At 42.7% G+C, this 17,707-nt stretch overlaps 1 protein-coding gene across 1 annotated transcript; it reads right to left on the reverse strand.

Annotated features, from left to right (window-relative positions):
- Positions 1-127: 127 nt before the first annotated feature.
- Positions 128-15,299, reverse strand: rab21 (RAB21, member RAS oncogene family). The gene is made up of 7 exons (XM_040149710.1): positions 14,803-15,299; positions 5,083-5,142; positions 4,888-4,995; positions 4,071-4,134; positions 1,480-1,534; positions 1,258-1,346; positions 128-547 (listed from the first exon to the last, which is right to left on the reverse strand). Exons 1-7 carry the CDS (start codon positions 14,947-14,949, stop codon positions 408-410), a joined length of 663 nt encoding a protein of 220 aa, XP_040005644.1. The 5' UTR covers positions 14,950-15,299; the 3' UTR covers positions 128-407.
- Positions 15,300-17,707: the final 2,408 nt, after the last annotated feature.

Raw genomic sequence — 17,707 nt, forward strand, 5'->3', positions numbered from 1 at the left:
TGTTCCTTGGACATTTCCTGTTACATTAGTCACTGCTTTGTGTCAAATTACTGTTGACTTATGGATTTGTTTTCATAAGGGCCGATGGTAAATAAAGTGCTAAAAACGTGAGGTTTAGAGAATTTCGTCACTAAAAGCAGACCTTCAGGTACTTTTATTTTGAAAGGGCACACAGAATAAGGTAATTTAAATACGACTTCCCATGCTCCTTAGCAGCAGAGGCAGTGCTGAATGAACACAGCGTATTATTTTAGGATTTTAGAGCGGACCAACCTGACAACAGAGACAATGATAAATGTCTGTGTGAGTATAATGTCTGCAAGCATGTATGACGGAGAGAAAGAATGTGTGTGTGTGTGTGTGTGTGTGTGTGTGTGTGTGTGTGTGTGCGTGTGCGTATGTGCGTGTTAGCCAGAGGAGCAGCATCCTCCGGCAGGTGTGGCCTGTGGTTCGTCGTCGACGATCTGTACGCCCCGCCGGCTCGAAGCCGATTGGCTGGCGCCGTTGCCCTTCAACCTCTCCTCCGCCTGAGCCGTTTCCATCATCCCTGAAACACACACACACACACAGTAGATACGAGGTTACGATCAGAGGCTTTGCAGCTGTTAGGAGGTCGATCTGTCTGAAGGCAGGCTAAAGTGGAAAAACAACAAGTTGCGGTTTTACGGCAGGTTGTGAGCCATGAGCAGCAACTTCCTTCCTTCCCCTCGTAAAAACAAAAGCTTTCACTATCGGGCTTTTGTACAGATTAAACAAACGAGATATGATGTCTTAATTCGGTGGATTTGTGACCCTTGGACAGAGCCAGGCGAGCCGTTAGCCTGTCTCCCGTCCTTATGCTGAGCTAAGATTCTAGAGTTGTAGAGCCTTGTCTGCTGGTTTATCTGTTTTACCTGGTTCTTCCTGTGTCGTCGTTCTTCTTTTGCGCTTTGTGCAACTCTGGTTTTAATAACTGCTAAACAAACAAACTTCTCATCAGACTCTGGGTAATAAAGCGAACAGGAGGATTTCCAAAATGTCTGCACCTTTAAGATTCAAACATTTTCACTTTGGTCTCGAGGGAACGTCGCGGCCCTTTCATCAGATCTGAGTGTTCCTTTGAAAACATCCTAGCATCAGGGTCACCTGGTGAAAACGTTTTGATGTTGATTTTCGTATGTCAGAGAAGATCAACTGCCCGGTTTTTCTTTTAAAGCGCGTGTTTAGTGGTTTTCTCTCATGTTATTTTGTGCGGGACGAACCCAGGTGAGGTCTTACTTTTACAGAGGTCCAGGAAGAGTTCCTCGATGCCTTTATTTAACTTGGCAGATGTGTGGTAGTGTTTGGCTCCCACCGATTCTGCATAACTAAAGAGAAACAGAGGCAGAGAGAGGTGATAATAACCATCACAAGACGAAAATGTCCACCGGCAAACTCTGTCATCGTTCCCCCATCAGAACAACATGGAAAAAAAAAAAACAGCGTTCCCCCGGTTTTTACCTCTCAGCCTCTTCCACTGAAACGTGCCTGTCTTTGTCCAAATCGATCTTATTACCTGCAGAGAAAAGAAAACGCACAGATCCAGTCACTCGCCAGACCACAAATTAAACAGGATTCCTTTTAAAGATAAAAACTTCAGATTTTACACATTATTTCTACTCATTGTCGCTGGGTTAAGACTATTTTTAGCAGCCATGTGCACATGAAAAATAAAAAAAAGGTGAAAAAAGTCGTCTTTTTTTTTTCAGTGTCGGGTGTATTTAAAACCTCTTTTGCTTCTATAAACAGAGAGAACTGTCACCTTGGTCCAAACACCCACAGTAACGCTGTGACTGTAGAGGGCTGCAGCAGATGAACCGCGAACTGGATTTAGCAGGTTCACTGACAAACGCTCAGAGTAGAACAGAGCCTCAAACTTCACTGTCCCGCAATCACCGAGGGGAACGGCCCCATGTGACCTACTGCTTAATTAAAAACATCAAAATTACATTTCCAGACAGCAGATTCCACAATTGCAGCTCTGCCACTGTACGAATTAGTGCCAACACACGATGAACGCAGCATAATCCAGTTAAAGGGGTTTCAGAAATTTCCCTCATGTTTAGCAGCCATGACAACAGGACCAACAGACCAGACCCAAACAAGCCCAGCTGATGATGTGTGTGTGCGCGCTGGTGTGTCTCCGGTCAGTTTGCTCCCGGACAGGTGAGGAGAGAAGCCCGGGTAAAGACTTAACTCTCACTGCGACTTCAATCTTGTTCTTTTGTCATTTAAGATATAAAACAGTAGAATTCTGTCTCTGGATCTCAAAGGGCTTATTGCTCCTGTTCTTGGGGTTTTTTTTTTAGCAGCATGGCTCTAGCGACGGCGACCACCACTGTGGTCCACAGGGAAATATCTCAGCAACACCTGGGCGGGAAGAAAACGGTCCTCAGGCAGAGCACGGAGAGGAGACGTATGAGAAACCTTTATCCAGTTACAACGCCGACCGGTTTCCACCCGGCCAGGTCTTTGAAACCGATTGTTCAGAGGGGGCGTCTGCCTTAAAAACAAAAAACCTTTGCCAAGGGATACGTGTTGGAATCTGATGCCCTCATATATCCAGGTTGGATAAAGGAAATGGATTACGAGCCCTCCCGATGAACAACTTACGTGACTGTGCCTACCGGGGGGGGGGCTACTCCATTTCTGGTGGCGTGATTTGCATTGTTAGTCGTTATTTCTCTTCTAGTCTTGATGTCTCGTGATAGTTACCGGATCATGTTTTCCAATGCTACTTTTTCCGGTGTGTTGCCTACAAAGAGTCCCAGAAGTAAACAGTCTGTCTTTATTCTTCTGCCCTCCGGGGTTGAAGCCGGTCGGCATTTTAACGAACACGTTAATACAGCTCCTCTTCTTCAGGTGCCTGAAAGTTGTTTTCCTCTCATTATGGAGCCTCTTCGTTTTTTCTTTGCAACTACTAGATGGATTTCCATGACATTTGGTACAAAGTACTCTACAGTAAAAATGTCCCCGTAACCAGTGACCTTTTAACATCTACCAGCAAGGACGTCTCCTACTGACTGATTCTCCTCTGACTGTTACACGCTACCGTGCTAAAATAAATGTCTGCTATTGACTTGACTTGCGGCCCAAGTCGTCCCTTTGGGTCGCCACAGACCGGCACCGTGCCGGTTGGGTTTCGGGAGTGCACCGACAGCAAACGTTATCGTTTAGCTCAGAGCACTGCCGTGCCCGAGTACAGTCCTGCAGAGCTGCTAGCATGGCTGTAGACTCCGAAGCCCGGGACAAGCCTGAAGACGAGCTGGACAAACCACACACACTGACTCTTTCCACCAACTCACGCACATTTTTTTTGGTTTTCTAAGTCTCTGACAGCGAGGAAGAAGCATGAACCTTTGGACTGGGTAAACACTCTAGACAACACACTGAACCGCCTGAGCTCTGACGGCACACAACCCCGTAAATCCACCGAGAACGCCGACCGTCGCGCGTCACGCGTCCCCGTATGAAAACAACCCGACTGACAGCCAGCAGCCTGTGGTGTTTATATGAAGAGCAAAAATGCCAAACATCTGATGCTTCAAGCTCCTGAAGTCTGACAATTAGCTGCTCTTCTTAACCTCACATATCACAGTAAATCTAGAATGTGGGGGTTTTTGAGCTCCAGGATGTTGTGACGGACCTTTTTATAGTTTTCCGATGTTTTATGGACAAAACGATTAATCAGTTACTCAAGAAAATAATCGATAATGAAAACATACCTAAAGTTAGTTTTGTTCTAGTTTATTCTCTTCAAATCTTCTTTCTATTTGTATTTTTATACTGTGCGGTGTTTCTTTTACATCTTGTCCTTAACTGAAGCACTGTGAGTCGTCCTTATGTCACTACTTCTACAATGAGAGCAGCCATGGTAGCTAACGACTTCTCCATCTCATTTAATGTGAAGAAAATGTTCTTATTTCGTTTTTAAGGCCAATCATCCCCAGACAATGGTCAGGTTCAGTTATGACTATGAGACCATCCTGCTCTGGTTACTGATAAGTCTGCTGTTAAAAAGTCAAAATCTAAAACATTTGTTTGGAACTTACCTACTATACATAAACAAATCTCATTCCCCAACATTTTCCTCAACTCTTTCACCCAGTTCTTCACCTGCAACGACAAAAACAAACCAAATTTAATTAGACTCTTAGAAAAAAATAAACTGTATTACAGCAAAAAATGTTTAAAAATTAATTCATTATAAGAGAAAAGACAGTGGAGAAAAAGGAGGAGAGCACAAGAGGAGAGCTGAGCTGAAGAGATGAAATGAAGAAGGGAGGAAGGAAAGACAAAGGGTTTCATATCATAGAGGACAAAACAGCAAAAATTCACATTTGAGAAGTTGGAACCACGAGAGAAGTTATTGAAATTATTAGTCAATTGTCATATCTGTCAAGGCTTAATTCTCTGTGGATCGGCCAACTGATTAATCCTCTTTTCACTTCAGCTCTGGAAATGTGTTTTGTGAGGTTTGCGTTAGAAATAGGGCTGAAATGTTTTTATTCCGGTGCCAATACGCTGCCCAAGCTCCAGACTAACAACGAAAACACTTCAGAATATACAGCGTGCTGCATATTTTTTCCCTCAGTCTGTGAAGATTCTCGGTGATCCTGGTCGGGGTGTTTCTAAGTGCTGTAAGAAGGCGACTGGACTTGCTTGAGGTTCCTGAAGACGTTTCAGCTCTCAACCAAAAGGCTTCTTCAGTCCTTCTACGGTTGTTTTGTTCTCTCCCGGTTGCAACATTCAAAGCTTAAACACATATTCTGCTGCCGAGGCCATTTTCTGTCCCGTTTGTCGTTTTGCGCAACACAAAGAAAATAAAATCTCCAAAGCCACAGTCGGCCGGAGCTGAACAGTTGTTACCTTCTGAAAGGAGTCTTCGTCTGTAATGTCATACACTAGTATGGCTCCATTGGAGTCTCTGTAGTAGATGGGACCTAACGCATGAAAACGCTCCTGACCCGCGGTGTCCTGGAGACAAACAGACAATTAAGTTAATATTTGTCGCGTATGTCGGTGGCATGAAAACAGCCACAGAGACAACTGTAACTGTCTTACCCATATGGCCAGGTTCACTCTCCTTCCCGTGATGTTGAGCTTCTTTGTGAGGAAGGAGGCCTGCAGAGGAAGAGGAGGAGGTGATTGATTTGAACCATTCTCAGGTTTCACTAGTGAAACTCAGATCAAAGAAATCAGGCTAAATTAGTACTCGTAGTCGGTTTCAAACCCCAGACCCAGGTCAAGCCTTGAGTCCCTGAGACAATAATGACAATAAGATGTACAGTAGAGCGCTTTTCCTGGACGGAGTTACAAAGTGCACATAAGAGGAGCACAAAGCAATAAACCCAAGGGAAACACAAACAGTGTGAAAATGTATGAGTAGTAGAAACAGGAGGCAAAAGTCCACCTGATATACCAGAGGCCATTTCACCAAACCTTGGACACGCAAGCTGCGATTTTGCGGCGTGAGATCGTTTCCCTTTCGCGTATTTTGACCATTTTGACGGTAAATCGCAGCAGATGCCGCACTCTGCGACCAAGGCACGAGTTTGCGAGAGAACCCGTATTACTCACAAATTCATCTGCAGTTTGGAAACGCGAATCGTATGTGCAACTAGCGAGTACTTTCAATACTGATTCATCTTCATCGGCTGAGTTCAGCTACTCAAATGTGAGAATTTGCTCTTTTCTCTTGTCTTACGTTACAGTCCTGACATCATAATAAACTGGATATTTTGGGGATATCTCATGACATCAACTGGGGCTCTAGGACACTGTGGGGAGTGTGTTGTACTGTTGCCCCAACATTGTATAGAACAATTAATCCAAAATAAAATAACTACTCAATCGACGATGAAAATAATCATTAGTTGCAGCCTTAATCCAAAACTTAAAGATATTAAATTTATAAATGTCATCTGTGTATACATTTAAATTTAGATCTTACGTCATATAATAAAGAAAAACAGAGCGGAAACCAGAAAATGTTTGACATTCTTGCTTGGAAAATTTCCAAAACAACTGATTTGAATTAATTTAAATCATGTAGACATTGTGTAAAAAAAAAAAAAAAAGTACCCAGCAGCCATCTGTCTCTGCTGAACCGTCTTTCCTCCTGGCTCCTCTGAGACGACGTGGTCACATGAAAATCTTCATGGTAACATGACCTTTGACCTCAACACTGTTATTCGCCTGGGTTGTCATGAGTCTAGGAGAGGAGGATTAACATACTACTTCTGCTAGAAATCCATACGTACTTTTAATCTAGAATTTAAATAAATAATTTTGGAGGAAGAAAAGTAGAACTAGTATAAACTTTACTATTCTGCAACAACTTCAGGGTGGTTTTGCAACTTCTCGTATTGTGCCACAGAATATCCAGCAGTTCCCAGCCGAGTGTTTGTAGAATGCAGCTCTGATAAGAACCCAGAGGTCAAAGTCCGACCCAGTAAAAGGTTGAGGTTTTTTTTTTTTTTCCCTCCAGGCCTTTCTGATTTATTGGACTGTTCAGTGGGAGAGTGAGCGTCAGTGTCACCACCAAGATTAAGATTCAACGTCAACAACAGCAATTATCTGAAGGCTCAAAGATTCAGACAGAAACAGGAGGACGGAGACCGATTTATCCGTCAGGAAGTGAGCGGGAGGCTGAGAGCAGGGATATAAAACGTGTGCGGGTCGTGCACATGAATGCGTCTGCGTTCAGTCAGCTGACTGGGCGTGCTGTTGGACACGTGCTCTGACTTTGTAGGTCGAGGTGAACGCTGCGCGTGAAATACCGAAAAATCCTCACAAACGCTCATCACAAGTTACCAGAACCAAAACTAAGACCGAAATCCATTATTTAGTTAGAGCAACAGCCAAAAAGCCGTAATTCAAGCATATCCTCCTAGGGCCGCAGCTAACGATTAATCGGACAATTAATCAATCTGCCAATCAATCAAGTTGTCAATAAAGTACCCGTAAATGAAGTGAAGAACGCCCAAAGTAATTTCCCGTAGACCAAGACGACATCCTCAAATGCGTTTTGTTTGACCAACCAGTTTGTACAGTCCACAATTCAATGATATTCAGTTTACTGTCACAACGAGAGCATCGAATCCTCACATTTCAGAAGCTGGGAGCAGAAAATGTTTCTGCTTTGAAAAAAAATGACTAAAACATCTATGTACATGTAGATTAGACTTAACAAAAATAAGCACAAATGCTCATTACAAGTTGCCAGAACCACAATTGATGTCTTAAAATTTCCCAACTTAGCCAACACAGCAGCAAAGGACTAAATTTCACATCACAAAGACTAAAAACTGTATTATAACTTCATAAATATTACTAACAAATAAATTAGGGCTGCAACTAACCATTATTTTTATTTTCGATTAATCTGACGATTATTTTCTCATTTAAAATCGATTAGACATTTGGTCGTTTGATCAATAAAATGTCCGAAAATTGTGAAAAATTTCCCATTCCGATTTCCCAAAGCCCAAGGTCAAATGCCTGATTTTGTCCAGTAAACAGTCTAAAAGCCAAACGTACCGACTTCACTATCATAGAAGACTACGGAAAACGAAAAAAGTTCAAAGACATAAGTCGATATTTAAGAATCGAGCTCCTTCTAATCACATTAATAACACAACTGGTAATTTCCTTTGTGATTTAGGGACCAGTTACCAGACAAGCCGGACACTGATACTAGTATAAACTGCAGTAATGAGCTGTCAAACCAACACCATGGACACGCTCATTTTGCACCACTGAGGCTGTTGTGAGATTCCGGTGCTCATTTTGGCGAGTAGCTGCAACATAAAGCAACGTTTTACAGCTTCGTTTTTGCAGAGATGCACCACACCACCTCACCTAAAACAAAAATCACATCAGACGCTACTGGAGCTCGCACCGACTCCACCTGCCGACGCTGTGTTCCTTCTCCTCGTGACGCGTCCAGCCTCTCCTCCACGTTGCGCTGAGCCCCACCTGGTTCGCACCACCAACCAAAGTTGCAAAAATCTGTCCGTCGCGCCTGCAAGCATTTGCTCCCCATTTTCAGGAAAAGCGTCTGTCTGAAATCAACCTGCAGCAGGTGAAAGAGACGTTGCAAATGCCGCAGTTGGATTTAATTTCTAAACTGCAATGTGCTCATCACTGATGTTGCCAGTAAATACAACAAAGGAAACAGTTATTGACAGTGGAATAGAGGGTAACTACGTAGACACAGTCGCTTTTGCATCTGAAGAGTCTCATGACAAACCCTGACAATTTAATAATGCGGAGCTCGTGCTGGGAGATTTTCGGCTGTATGCTCATGAATGGAAATCGTCGGCGTCAAACGTTTTTCCAACATTTTCCGATCCTCTGATGAAAAGATCAGAGGGTCCAACGTTTCATTTAATGCCCACTCACAGCTCTTTACCGGAGACCTGTGGAGAGTTCTCTGCTTCTGATCTCTCTCGTGTGCGAGTAAAGTCAACTCGAGCGAAACATCTCTACCACTCCTATGTAAGGCAAGGCAGAGAATCTCACTTTAACCAGCCATAAAATGATCATTTATCTCCTCCCATCAGAGAAAACTCAGTAGGTCACATGTGAGCGAGCGTAAATCGTGTGTGAGCCCTGCAGTTATACGGCTGACGAGTGTTCAAGACCATGTGACTGTTCATAATGAAGGAGTGCAGAGGTCCTGGAGGGGTCTGACACGTTATACACCCCCCCCGTTTCCCTGGTCTGACAAATACAGCTGAGGCCATGAACGCCTCTTCTCATTCATCTACACATTTGGATCGACAAACGTGTACCGACACCGGCACAGCTCGATTTTCCAGGCAAGAGGGTCAAACCAAAAGGATCTTGGGGATGCGTTTACGGCCTGGTGGAGTAGGAAATGTTCTGATACCAGTGCCGATAAGATACCACAGTTTTTCGTACCACTACCACGACAATATCTTTTTTTAAAAACCTAAGTTAGAGAAACAGGTTTTACAACTTTATCTTATTTAGTTAAAGCCAAAATTCTCTAATATTCCCTGAATGATGATGGATTAAAAAAATGTGATTATACATCAGCCATTATTCCTTTTTGTAATATAAACAAACATCTTTGTATAGGATCCATTCATTTGGTTAGAATTCTTTAATAACCCAAGTTATGTACTAAACAAAGACATTTGACATTTAAAAAATAAACTTGTCAGGGGAGCTGAAACGATTAGTTCACAGAAAATTAGCCTGTAACTACTTTGGAAATCATCATTTTTCAAGCAAAAATGCAAAAACTTTGTTGGTTTCAGCTTCTCAAATGTGAGAATTTGCTGCTTTTCTTTGGTTCATATCCCTGTAAACTGCATGTCTTCAGGGTTTGGACTTGTTTTTTTCGAACAAAACAAGACATCTGAAGAAGTCACCCGGGATTCTGTGAAATATGTAACATGACTGACATTGCAGCTTAATCAATAATGAAAACTAGAAAACTCACTCCGCCGAGGCAAATGTTAGATATTGTTAAATAAGATTAATAGGAGCGTATTAAATATTAATCCAATCACAACCTCTAAATGCTCAGCATGAACCAGCTGATATGTGTTTATGAAAAGTATCACATCATTAGAGCGGCAATGATTGATTAACTGATCAGATAATCAATAGAAAATGAATCGACCATCGATTGTTTGTTTGTCATTTCTTAAGCAAGAATGCCCGAAACACGCTGGTTTCAGCTCCTTAAATGTGAGAATATGCTGCTTGTTTTTTGGTTTATATCATTTTTGATAATTTTTGGACAAAGCAATTCACTGATGGTGACATTTTGCTCTACGGGCCCGTAGAGTGTATCTGGACTGTTCAGTAGAACGTGACCCTAATGTGACGTCCTGGTGAAGTACTCTTCCTGCAGTCGAACTTGCTACAGGTGTTTCCATCCAAATATTTTCTATTCCGTTCCGGTTATCGCCACAGATTCTTTTGTTATTGACTGAATATGTAATTTTATGATTGCGGGATGAAAGAAAATATCTGTGTCGCTGCAGATGCTATGATAAAAACCAGCAGCGTTACAACATTTTTAGTCGGTGGACAAACAGCAGCAGAGAGACTGAGGAAACTGACAATCGTGGCATTTACATGCACTTAAGTAACCGGGTTACGGTCGGCTTTTGCCAGTAAGCTGATTTGTTAAATTCAGACACTATTGCGCTGTGAGGGAAAGCTCTGCCGTCTGTCCTCTCACTGCACTTTGCTTTAAATAAGCAAACCATTATATCAATTTTAGATTGAACGTCCCAAATTTGTAGTTTTAAGTGCTTAATGAAAACCTCAAGCCAAGCCATGCCTTCCAGAATAAGGTCGGGGGCAGGGGTGACCCGCCGTATCTATACGCAGATTTACGGTCTCCAGGTGACAACAGTGCATGTAAACACGCTCTCCAGTTTCTCTGAGTAATCTGGGTACTTAAACGCATACGCAAACGTTACGAATGAGAAAAAAACCCTGACAACACTGTTTCAGCATTTTCCATGCGGAGAAACTTTATCCCGCAACCAAACTGAACATAAACAGGAACAGATTTCTGGCTGAAGTTGCGGCTTCAGGCTGCGGCTCCGACACACGAAGCTGCGAATTCGCAAGCGCTGAGCTAATGATGCAACCCGTGCGCTGCGAGGTATTCGACCGTGACGCAACCTTACACAACCACGACCGACTGAAGCCCAGAGGCTTTCTATTACTCTCACTCTGAGCTCATCACTCATCTGCAGGCGGAAACTAACTGTGCTGGACTGATTCAGAGACAGCGGCTGTAAGTCATTGTTGACGCTTCCATCACTGGCGGCTCCGATGGAAATGCTGCATCATTCTTCCTGGTCCCCCCCCCCCCCCTCGTTTTCTTTTTCTCTCTCCTCTTCTGCTGAGATCAACAGTCAGCGAGAGGCCTTTGTAACCTGAGCGCAGCCACTAAACCAGGTTGTTATAGCGGTGGAGCAGCTGCGTCCGAGTTAGGCTGAAATGGGATATGCAAACACACACGCAGACAGTGAAGGCATTTTATCAGGTCTAAGGCCAAGACCACAGTGATATGGATGAATATCAAAACTCAGTTTACATTTGAAAGTTTTCCGCCCACACTTGGCATTTCTGGATTGTTCTCCAACGTTCTTTGTCCACAGTGAAACACAAAAGCAAATGTTCAAACCCCCTCCTCATCCTGTTTTATAAGGAAACTGCTGGATCCATATTCTTTAAAAAAAAAAAACAGACGTCTGAAGTCTTCAAATGTGGTGTTTTGTCTGACCAAGAGTCCAAAACCCGACGATAGTCAGTTTGCTGCCATGTAGGACAAAGAAACACATCAAATCCTCACACGTCAGAAGCTGGAACCAGCAAATGTTTCAACAGATTCATCCATTAATTAAGCTATTTTTTTGGATTAACTGTGTATTTTGTGAAGTCAAACAGTCAAACGTCCAAGATGGCATTTTCAAATATCTTGTTTTGTCCGACTAATGCTACAAACCCCAAAAAATATTCAGTTGTACAAAGGTATAAACCAGACAAAGGCAGCAACTCTTCACATATGAGAAAAACTGAAATCAGAAAATATTTAGTGTGTTTGTTTAACTGAGCTGGGGGGGGGTAAGACAGAAACAGCAAGTTCACATCTGTGGGTGAGAAACAGGAGGGGTAACGGGGAGAGAAATAAAACTGAAACCTAACAGTTATTTCAACTCAGCACAACCCTGTGGTTTTATCAGTGAAGTGTATCAACTACGCTGCAGAACGGAGGCTCTGACAACAGCCACAAATAGAGGGACGCAACTAAACTGAATATTTCTGTAGCTGCTTCGTGCATATTATTTAAAACTCTAAAATCTAAAGAGGATTAAAACAGAGCAGTGAGTTTAAACCAGGGTGTGTTATCGTGGAGCCTGTATCAGCGGCTGTGCAGGGGATTAATTATTCATCAAGTTTCATTATTATTATTATTATTATTGTTCATTTATTATGATTTATTACCGTTGCAACTATTGTTGCTGTGTTTTTGAATTTTTAAATAGGGTTAACTTGGCAAAGCCCACACCGTAACTTTCAAGGTCGAAGACGTGGACTGAGATGTAAGACTTACCGAGGACTTTCAAAACAATGGCTTTGTTCCATCTCTAATTTGAAGGCTCCCTCCGAGTCGGCAAGATGGAAAAATGCGATATACCGTCTTTTATATTTTCATAGAATACAATTGCAGTTGCATATCTGTCTGACCATCCTGGAGGGGAGACTTGTCTCCTTGTTGCACTGTCCGAGACCCCCCTCCCAGTTTTTTTTTTTTCCTGAAAGTTTCTGTTTTTATTCCTCTTGGCATTTTTGCTTGTTTGAATCAGAGGATTAGGGACAGAGGGCGGCGTTAGGAGCCACAACAATTATCCCATTAATTATTTTGATGATTAAAAATTTTCAACAAAAAAAAAAAAAAAAAAAAATCAGCTTTTTTTCGGCCTCTAAACAGGAAGATTTTCTGCTTTTCTCTGTTTTATACTCACAGGAAAATGAGTATCTTTAGGATTTTTTTATTTAAAAGAGGACAAGACAATGAATCGAGAAATTAATCTTCGGATTGATCAAATATTAAAATAATCGTCAGTTGCTGTGCAGACCGTGATTCAGGGCTGTGCTGTATAAATAAACCTAACTTGATTTGGTTTAATAGAGTTAATAGGATATTATTTCTTTACACTACATGTTGAATATGTTGATGAAAAACACAGATCGCTTTTAAATCTCTGACCTCTTTTTACGTTTTGTTGGTCATGGAAAAAGAAAAATTCCGTCTGTCCTGTATTATTTATTGTTGGAACTAGAGCCGCAAATATTTTGATAAGTGATTAATCGTTTAGGTCATTTTTTACGAATAAGCCAAAAGTTGGAAGGTTCCATATCGTCGAATTTGACAATTTGCTGCTTTCTTTGGACCTGGTTGTGCAGAGTTTTGCATTTGAGACCAGCTGAGGATCACATTGAATAAATTGGGGAGAAAAAAAAAAAAAAAAAATGTACAGCTATCCAAGAAACTTAAAACAGTTTGTACTGAAAAATTAATTTAATCATTTTCAGTAGTTAAAAACCTGTTATCATGGGCACGACTCAGACCAGATAGACGGCACCGCTTTATCCTTTACTGTAGCAGGGAATCACGACAACAGTCAGCTGCTGATGTGACGACACTCGGTGGGTTTCTGCTTTATGTCAAGAATGAGACAAACATCGATTACTGACAGTCTGCGTGGCAGTTTCCCCCTCTGATAGCTGCGTGTGATTCAGACTACAGACAGAGAACGACGCCGAAGCTTGATTCTGGCAGTTGAGGGGAAAGTTAAATGACAGTAATATAGACCAGATTTAGACCAGGTCCAACTTGAAAAGCCCCACATTTACGCCTATCAAACCTGGACTTGATTCACAAGTAGACTCCAGGAACAGTCTTAAAACTGTTTCACATTTGTGAAACTGGAATTAGACCAAAAAAAAAAAAAAAAAAGCAATTCCACTACTTTTTTTCTCCAGCTAGATCACATCAGACCAGGTCTAGATAATAGACTGCGATACCTCGATTTGTCAAATCTGGACTAGGTTAACAGGGAGAATGTAAATACTATTTGATACAAAATTTCAGATTTGGAAACCATCATTCTGTTTGCGAAAACACCAAAAAAAAGGGGAAGTTCACTGCTTTCTTCCCAGCTAGACCACATCAGATTACATTAAAAAACCACTATACCTAGCTCTGTCACATCTGGTCTACAGTAAACAAGAGACGCTTCGACACACTTTAAGATTTGCGAAACCTTTTTTCTATTTGAGAAAACGCACAAAAATAAAATGGATGAGTTCACTGCTTTTTTTCTCCATCCAGACCACATCAGACCAGATCTAGATCAAAACCACTGTCCCTAAAAGATGCTTTTACATTGATGCAGCAGTAACAATAATCTACTGATAAAATATGTCACTGTATAACAGTTACAGAGCAGTTTTTCTATTGATACTAGTACTGCAGAGATTAATCAACTGACAGGAAAATAATCTGCAACTGTTTCAATAATCAATTTGTAGTTTCAGTCAATTTTTTAAGCAACATTATTTATGTTGTTGCTTTTTCTTGTATTAACACGATAATAAACTTCTTTCGGTTGCAGACTCTTGGTCGGACAAAACATCTACATTTTATATTTGAAGACATCACCTTGGGCTCTAAGAGGTTATCACGGGCATTAAACTCTGCTTTTTTTATGTTTTACGAACCAAACAGTTAATCAATTAATCGAGAAAATAATCTGATGATTAATCGATAATGCAAATACTCCTTAGATGCAGTCCCATTCGATACTTCAAGTATATTTTCCTGATTATACTGACGTGCTTTTACTTGTAATGGGGTATTTCCACAGCGTGGTATAAGTACTTTTATTCAAGGAAATGATTAGAGTACTTCACGAACCACTGCAGGTACACCCATCTTGGCACATCAGTGGACGCTCGGTTTTGTAACCCCCGTTAACCCGCATGATCCCGGCTAGACGGGCGGCTCCGGTTTCAGTCACAACCCCGCTCTCCCGGGACGGCTCGGGCTGCGCAATACACGTCCACACACATGTGAAAGCAACACAAACGCAACACAACCCCCCCCCCCCCCCCAACAAAACACTGTCACCAGCACCACCACCCAACATACCCCCCACAGCCCCCCTTTACCGCCGCCAGGCTAACCCAGGTCAGCGGCTCCCTGGCGCTCTGTCTTACCTGTAGAGTTGTGATGTGTTTGTCGTTGAATTTGTTTTCGCAGTATCGTAGCACCAGCGACGTCTTCCCCACACAGCCTTCCCCGAGCAGCACCACCTTGAAGGAGTAGGTCTTGCCGCTGTTGCCGCCCGCCCCTCCGGCCGCCATGGCTGGGAACTTTTATTAAACTAATTAATCGGCGTTTATCAAAACAAGAGGTGTCAAGCTAGCAGTGCGAATGCTAACCCCCGTCGGAACTGAAGTCCTGCGTAGCTCACATCGGCTTCCGACTTTTAGAAAAACAGCTAAAATTCAGGAGAAAAACACATCGACAGCGTAAGAGAATCCGACTTTCATCAATATGTACCAACAGATGTGAGAGGAATCGGTCTAAACTGTGAAGTAATTCCCGTTTCGACCTGATGCGAACGCCTGATTTTCACCCAACTAATGGCGTCTCTTGCTGCTAGCTGTTAGCCGGCTAGCTACGCCGAAGATCGTCTAGCTCGGGAGGATGGCTCGCTCGGTTATTTGAAGAGCAGACATCCCACTCCCTGTTCAGCTGTCGCCTGCGTTCCCTTTACTCGAGTAGAAGTACCAAAGCATTACTTTAAAGAAGACTCCGTTACTTTGAAGTCTCTCTGCGTTGCCGCTACGTAAAAAGGGGAGTAAAAAAAATACACAAAGTATATTAAAAAGGATCCCTATCAAAAATGTTAATGTTAAAGATCTTTATCATTTTTTATTATTGTTTATTACTTTAATTGTTGTCAAACATTGATGTCAACCTTAAAAATCAGTCCACCTCTGCTTAAAATATTCAGATTGAAGGAACAAAATGACGCTTGACTGCCGCTACTCTGAACATCTGTTATTTCAGCCAGACTCAGATATCACATTTAGTTCTTTTACCGGTGATACAGTAGGTACATTTTACTCACAAGACTTCTGTACTTTTACTTAAGCTGGATTTTAAATGAAGAACTTGTTTAAACAGAGTAGTTTTGCATTGACACATTAGTACTTTAAAGGAGGCCATGGCTGAGTTGGTTCTCGGAACTGGCAGCAGAGCGAGAGCTCCGCGCCGCTTGCTCATCTCTGCGGCGTCACATGATCGACAGAGGGGCTGCCTGTCATAACCCGCAGCCCGCGGGGGTTGGTGTGTGTGTGTGTGTGTGTGTGTGTGTGTGTGTGTGTGTGTGTGTGTGTGTGTGTGTGCGTGTGTGTGCGTGTGTGTGTGTGTTTCTCCAATGCCTCAGAAAATGACAGAAAATCATTACAACAAACCATGTGGCTTTTCAAAATATGAAAAATGGAGGTCACCTCGTGTGAATGACAGAAATCCTAAAGGCATATTACATTTGTACCACGTCTCCGTCTCTTATTAATCTTTTATTGTGATTTAAAGGACGCACAATAAAAAAAAAAACAAATTTTAAATCTCAGACTTTAATTAAAGAAACAAATAGAGACTCTTAGCTCTTTCATGTGTGGAAAGAAGTTGCGTGTGTTTCTTCAACTTCCTTCCACAGAAGAACCTCGTTTCAGCTGATATCTGTCGATTATCGATTCATTATTTATTATTAGTCGTCAGTCTAATAAATGTTAAAAAAAAAAAAACAGTGGGGGAAATCGCAACCTCCGCAGAATCCAAGGCGACGTCTTACAAATGTCTCGTTTTTGCCAATCATTTCCGCTGTCACTCAACTAGACTGATCGACTGATCGATCCAGCTCCTGCGTAAATCGATCACGTCCGGACAAAATTCACGTGCATCTCTTCCACGGGAAGAACTTTGTTTTAATCGACAGTGAGACGCGGGGCTGCGACTAAGGATAGCTTCCTTTACCGATTGACTTTTCGATTAACGGATTAATCGTTTTGTCAATAGAAGTGTAAGGAAACCGTGGTCAATGTACGTCATGGTCCCGCGCAGCCCAAGGGCGTGTATCCAGGTGTCTCGTTTTACTCAACCAGCGGCTCGAAAACCCCCTTGAATTTTATTGATCGTAAATTAACTCCGGGAATGCGTGCGACCAAACGTGCAATCCCGGGCACGAGCCTGGGGCACCGGTCCGAGCCAGTTCCGCGTCGACAGCTGCTGCGGGGATGTGCGGGATCGGGAGACTTCAAACCATGTCCGGGGTATGAATACAACGGTGCGTTTTCAAGAGCTTCAATACGAAGATAGAAATGATGTGCGATTAAAATTTTGAATGAAAAAAAATAAATAAAACCTCTGCCTCTCACTGTCCATCTATCGCGTCCAGGACTCGAGGACCCCTGCAGCGTCCGGAGGGACCCGTGGAAACTTCCTCGAGCACCTCCTCGAACGGCTTCAAGCGGTTCCGGTCTCTGGGGGGGGGTGGGCACAGTGCAGCCGATCGGCCGCTAGAGGTCAGGGTCGGTCTAGACCCGGAGCAGCCGAGAGACGACCCTCACAGAAGGACTGGAACGCGTAAAGGAGCAGTGCCACCAAACTAACTAAGCTTGTCACTAATCATTAATCAGACCGGGACTAATGACGACGACATAATGTCACGGGCCAAGTCCTCTATTTCGGGGGAAAACTTGACTAACTCTACATTTAAAACTCCCACGTCAGGATGATTTTATTCAGCTTTTCACGAGGAGCTTCCAGGAACTCTTGAGGGACTTCCAGGGGTTCCAGATGTTAGTAAAAAAAAAAAAAAAAACAAAACAAAACAAAGAAACCAAAACAAAACATTCCAGGAGTCGATAGCGCGGAGCTTCACGGTTCATGTGGATAACGACCCAAAACATACGGTGAAAGCAACTGGAAGAGCTTCTCAAGGCGAAGAACTGGAGTATTCTCCGGTGACCTCAACCCAACCGAGCAGGCTTTTCACTTCCCGGGGACAAAAACCGAGGGCGGAAAGACCCGCAACCCAGATGCAACTGAAGG

Source organism: Xiphias gladius, chromosome 2, assembly GCF_016859285.1.
Source record: "Xiphias gladius isolate SHS-SW01 ecotype Sanya breed wild chromosome 2, ASM1685928v1, whole genome shotgun sequence".
Classification (NCBI taxonomy): domain Eukaryota; kingdom Metazoa; phylum Chordata; class Actinopteri; order Istiophoriformes; family Xiphiidae; genus Xiphias; species Xiphias gladius.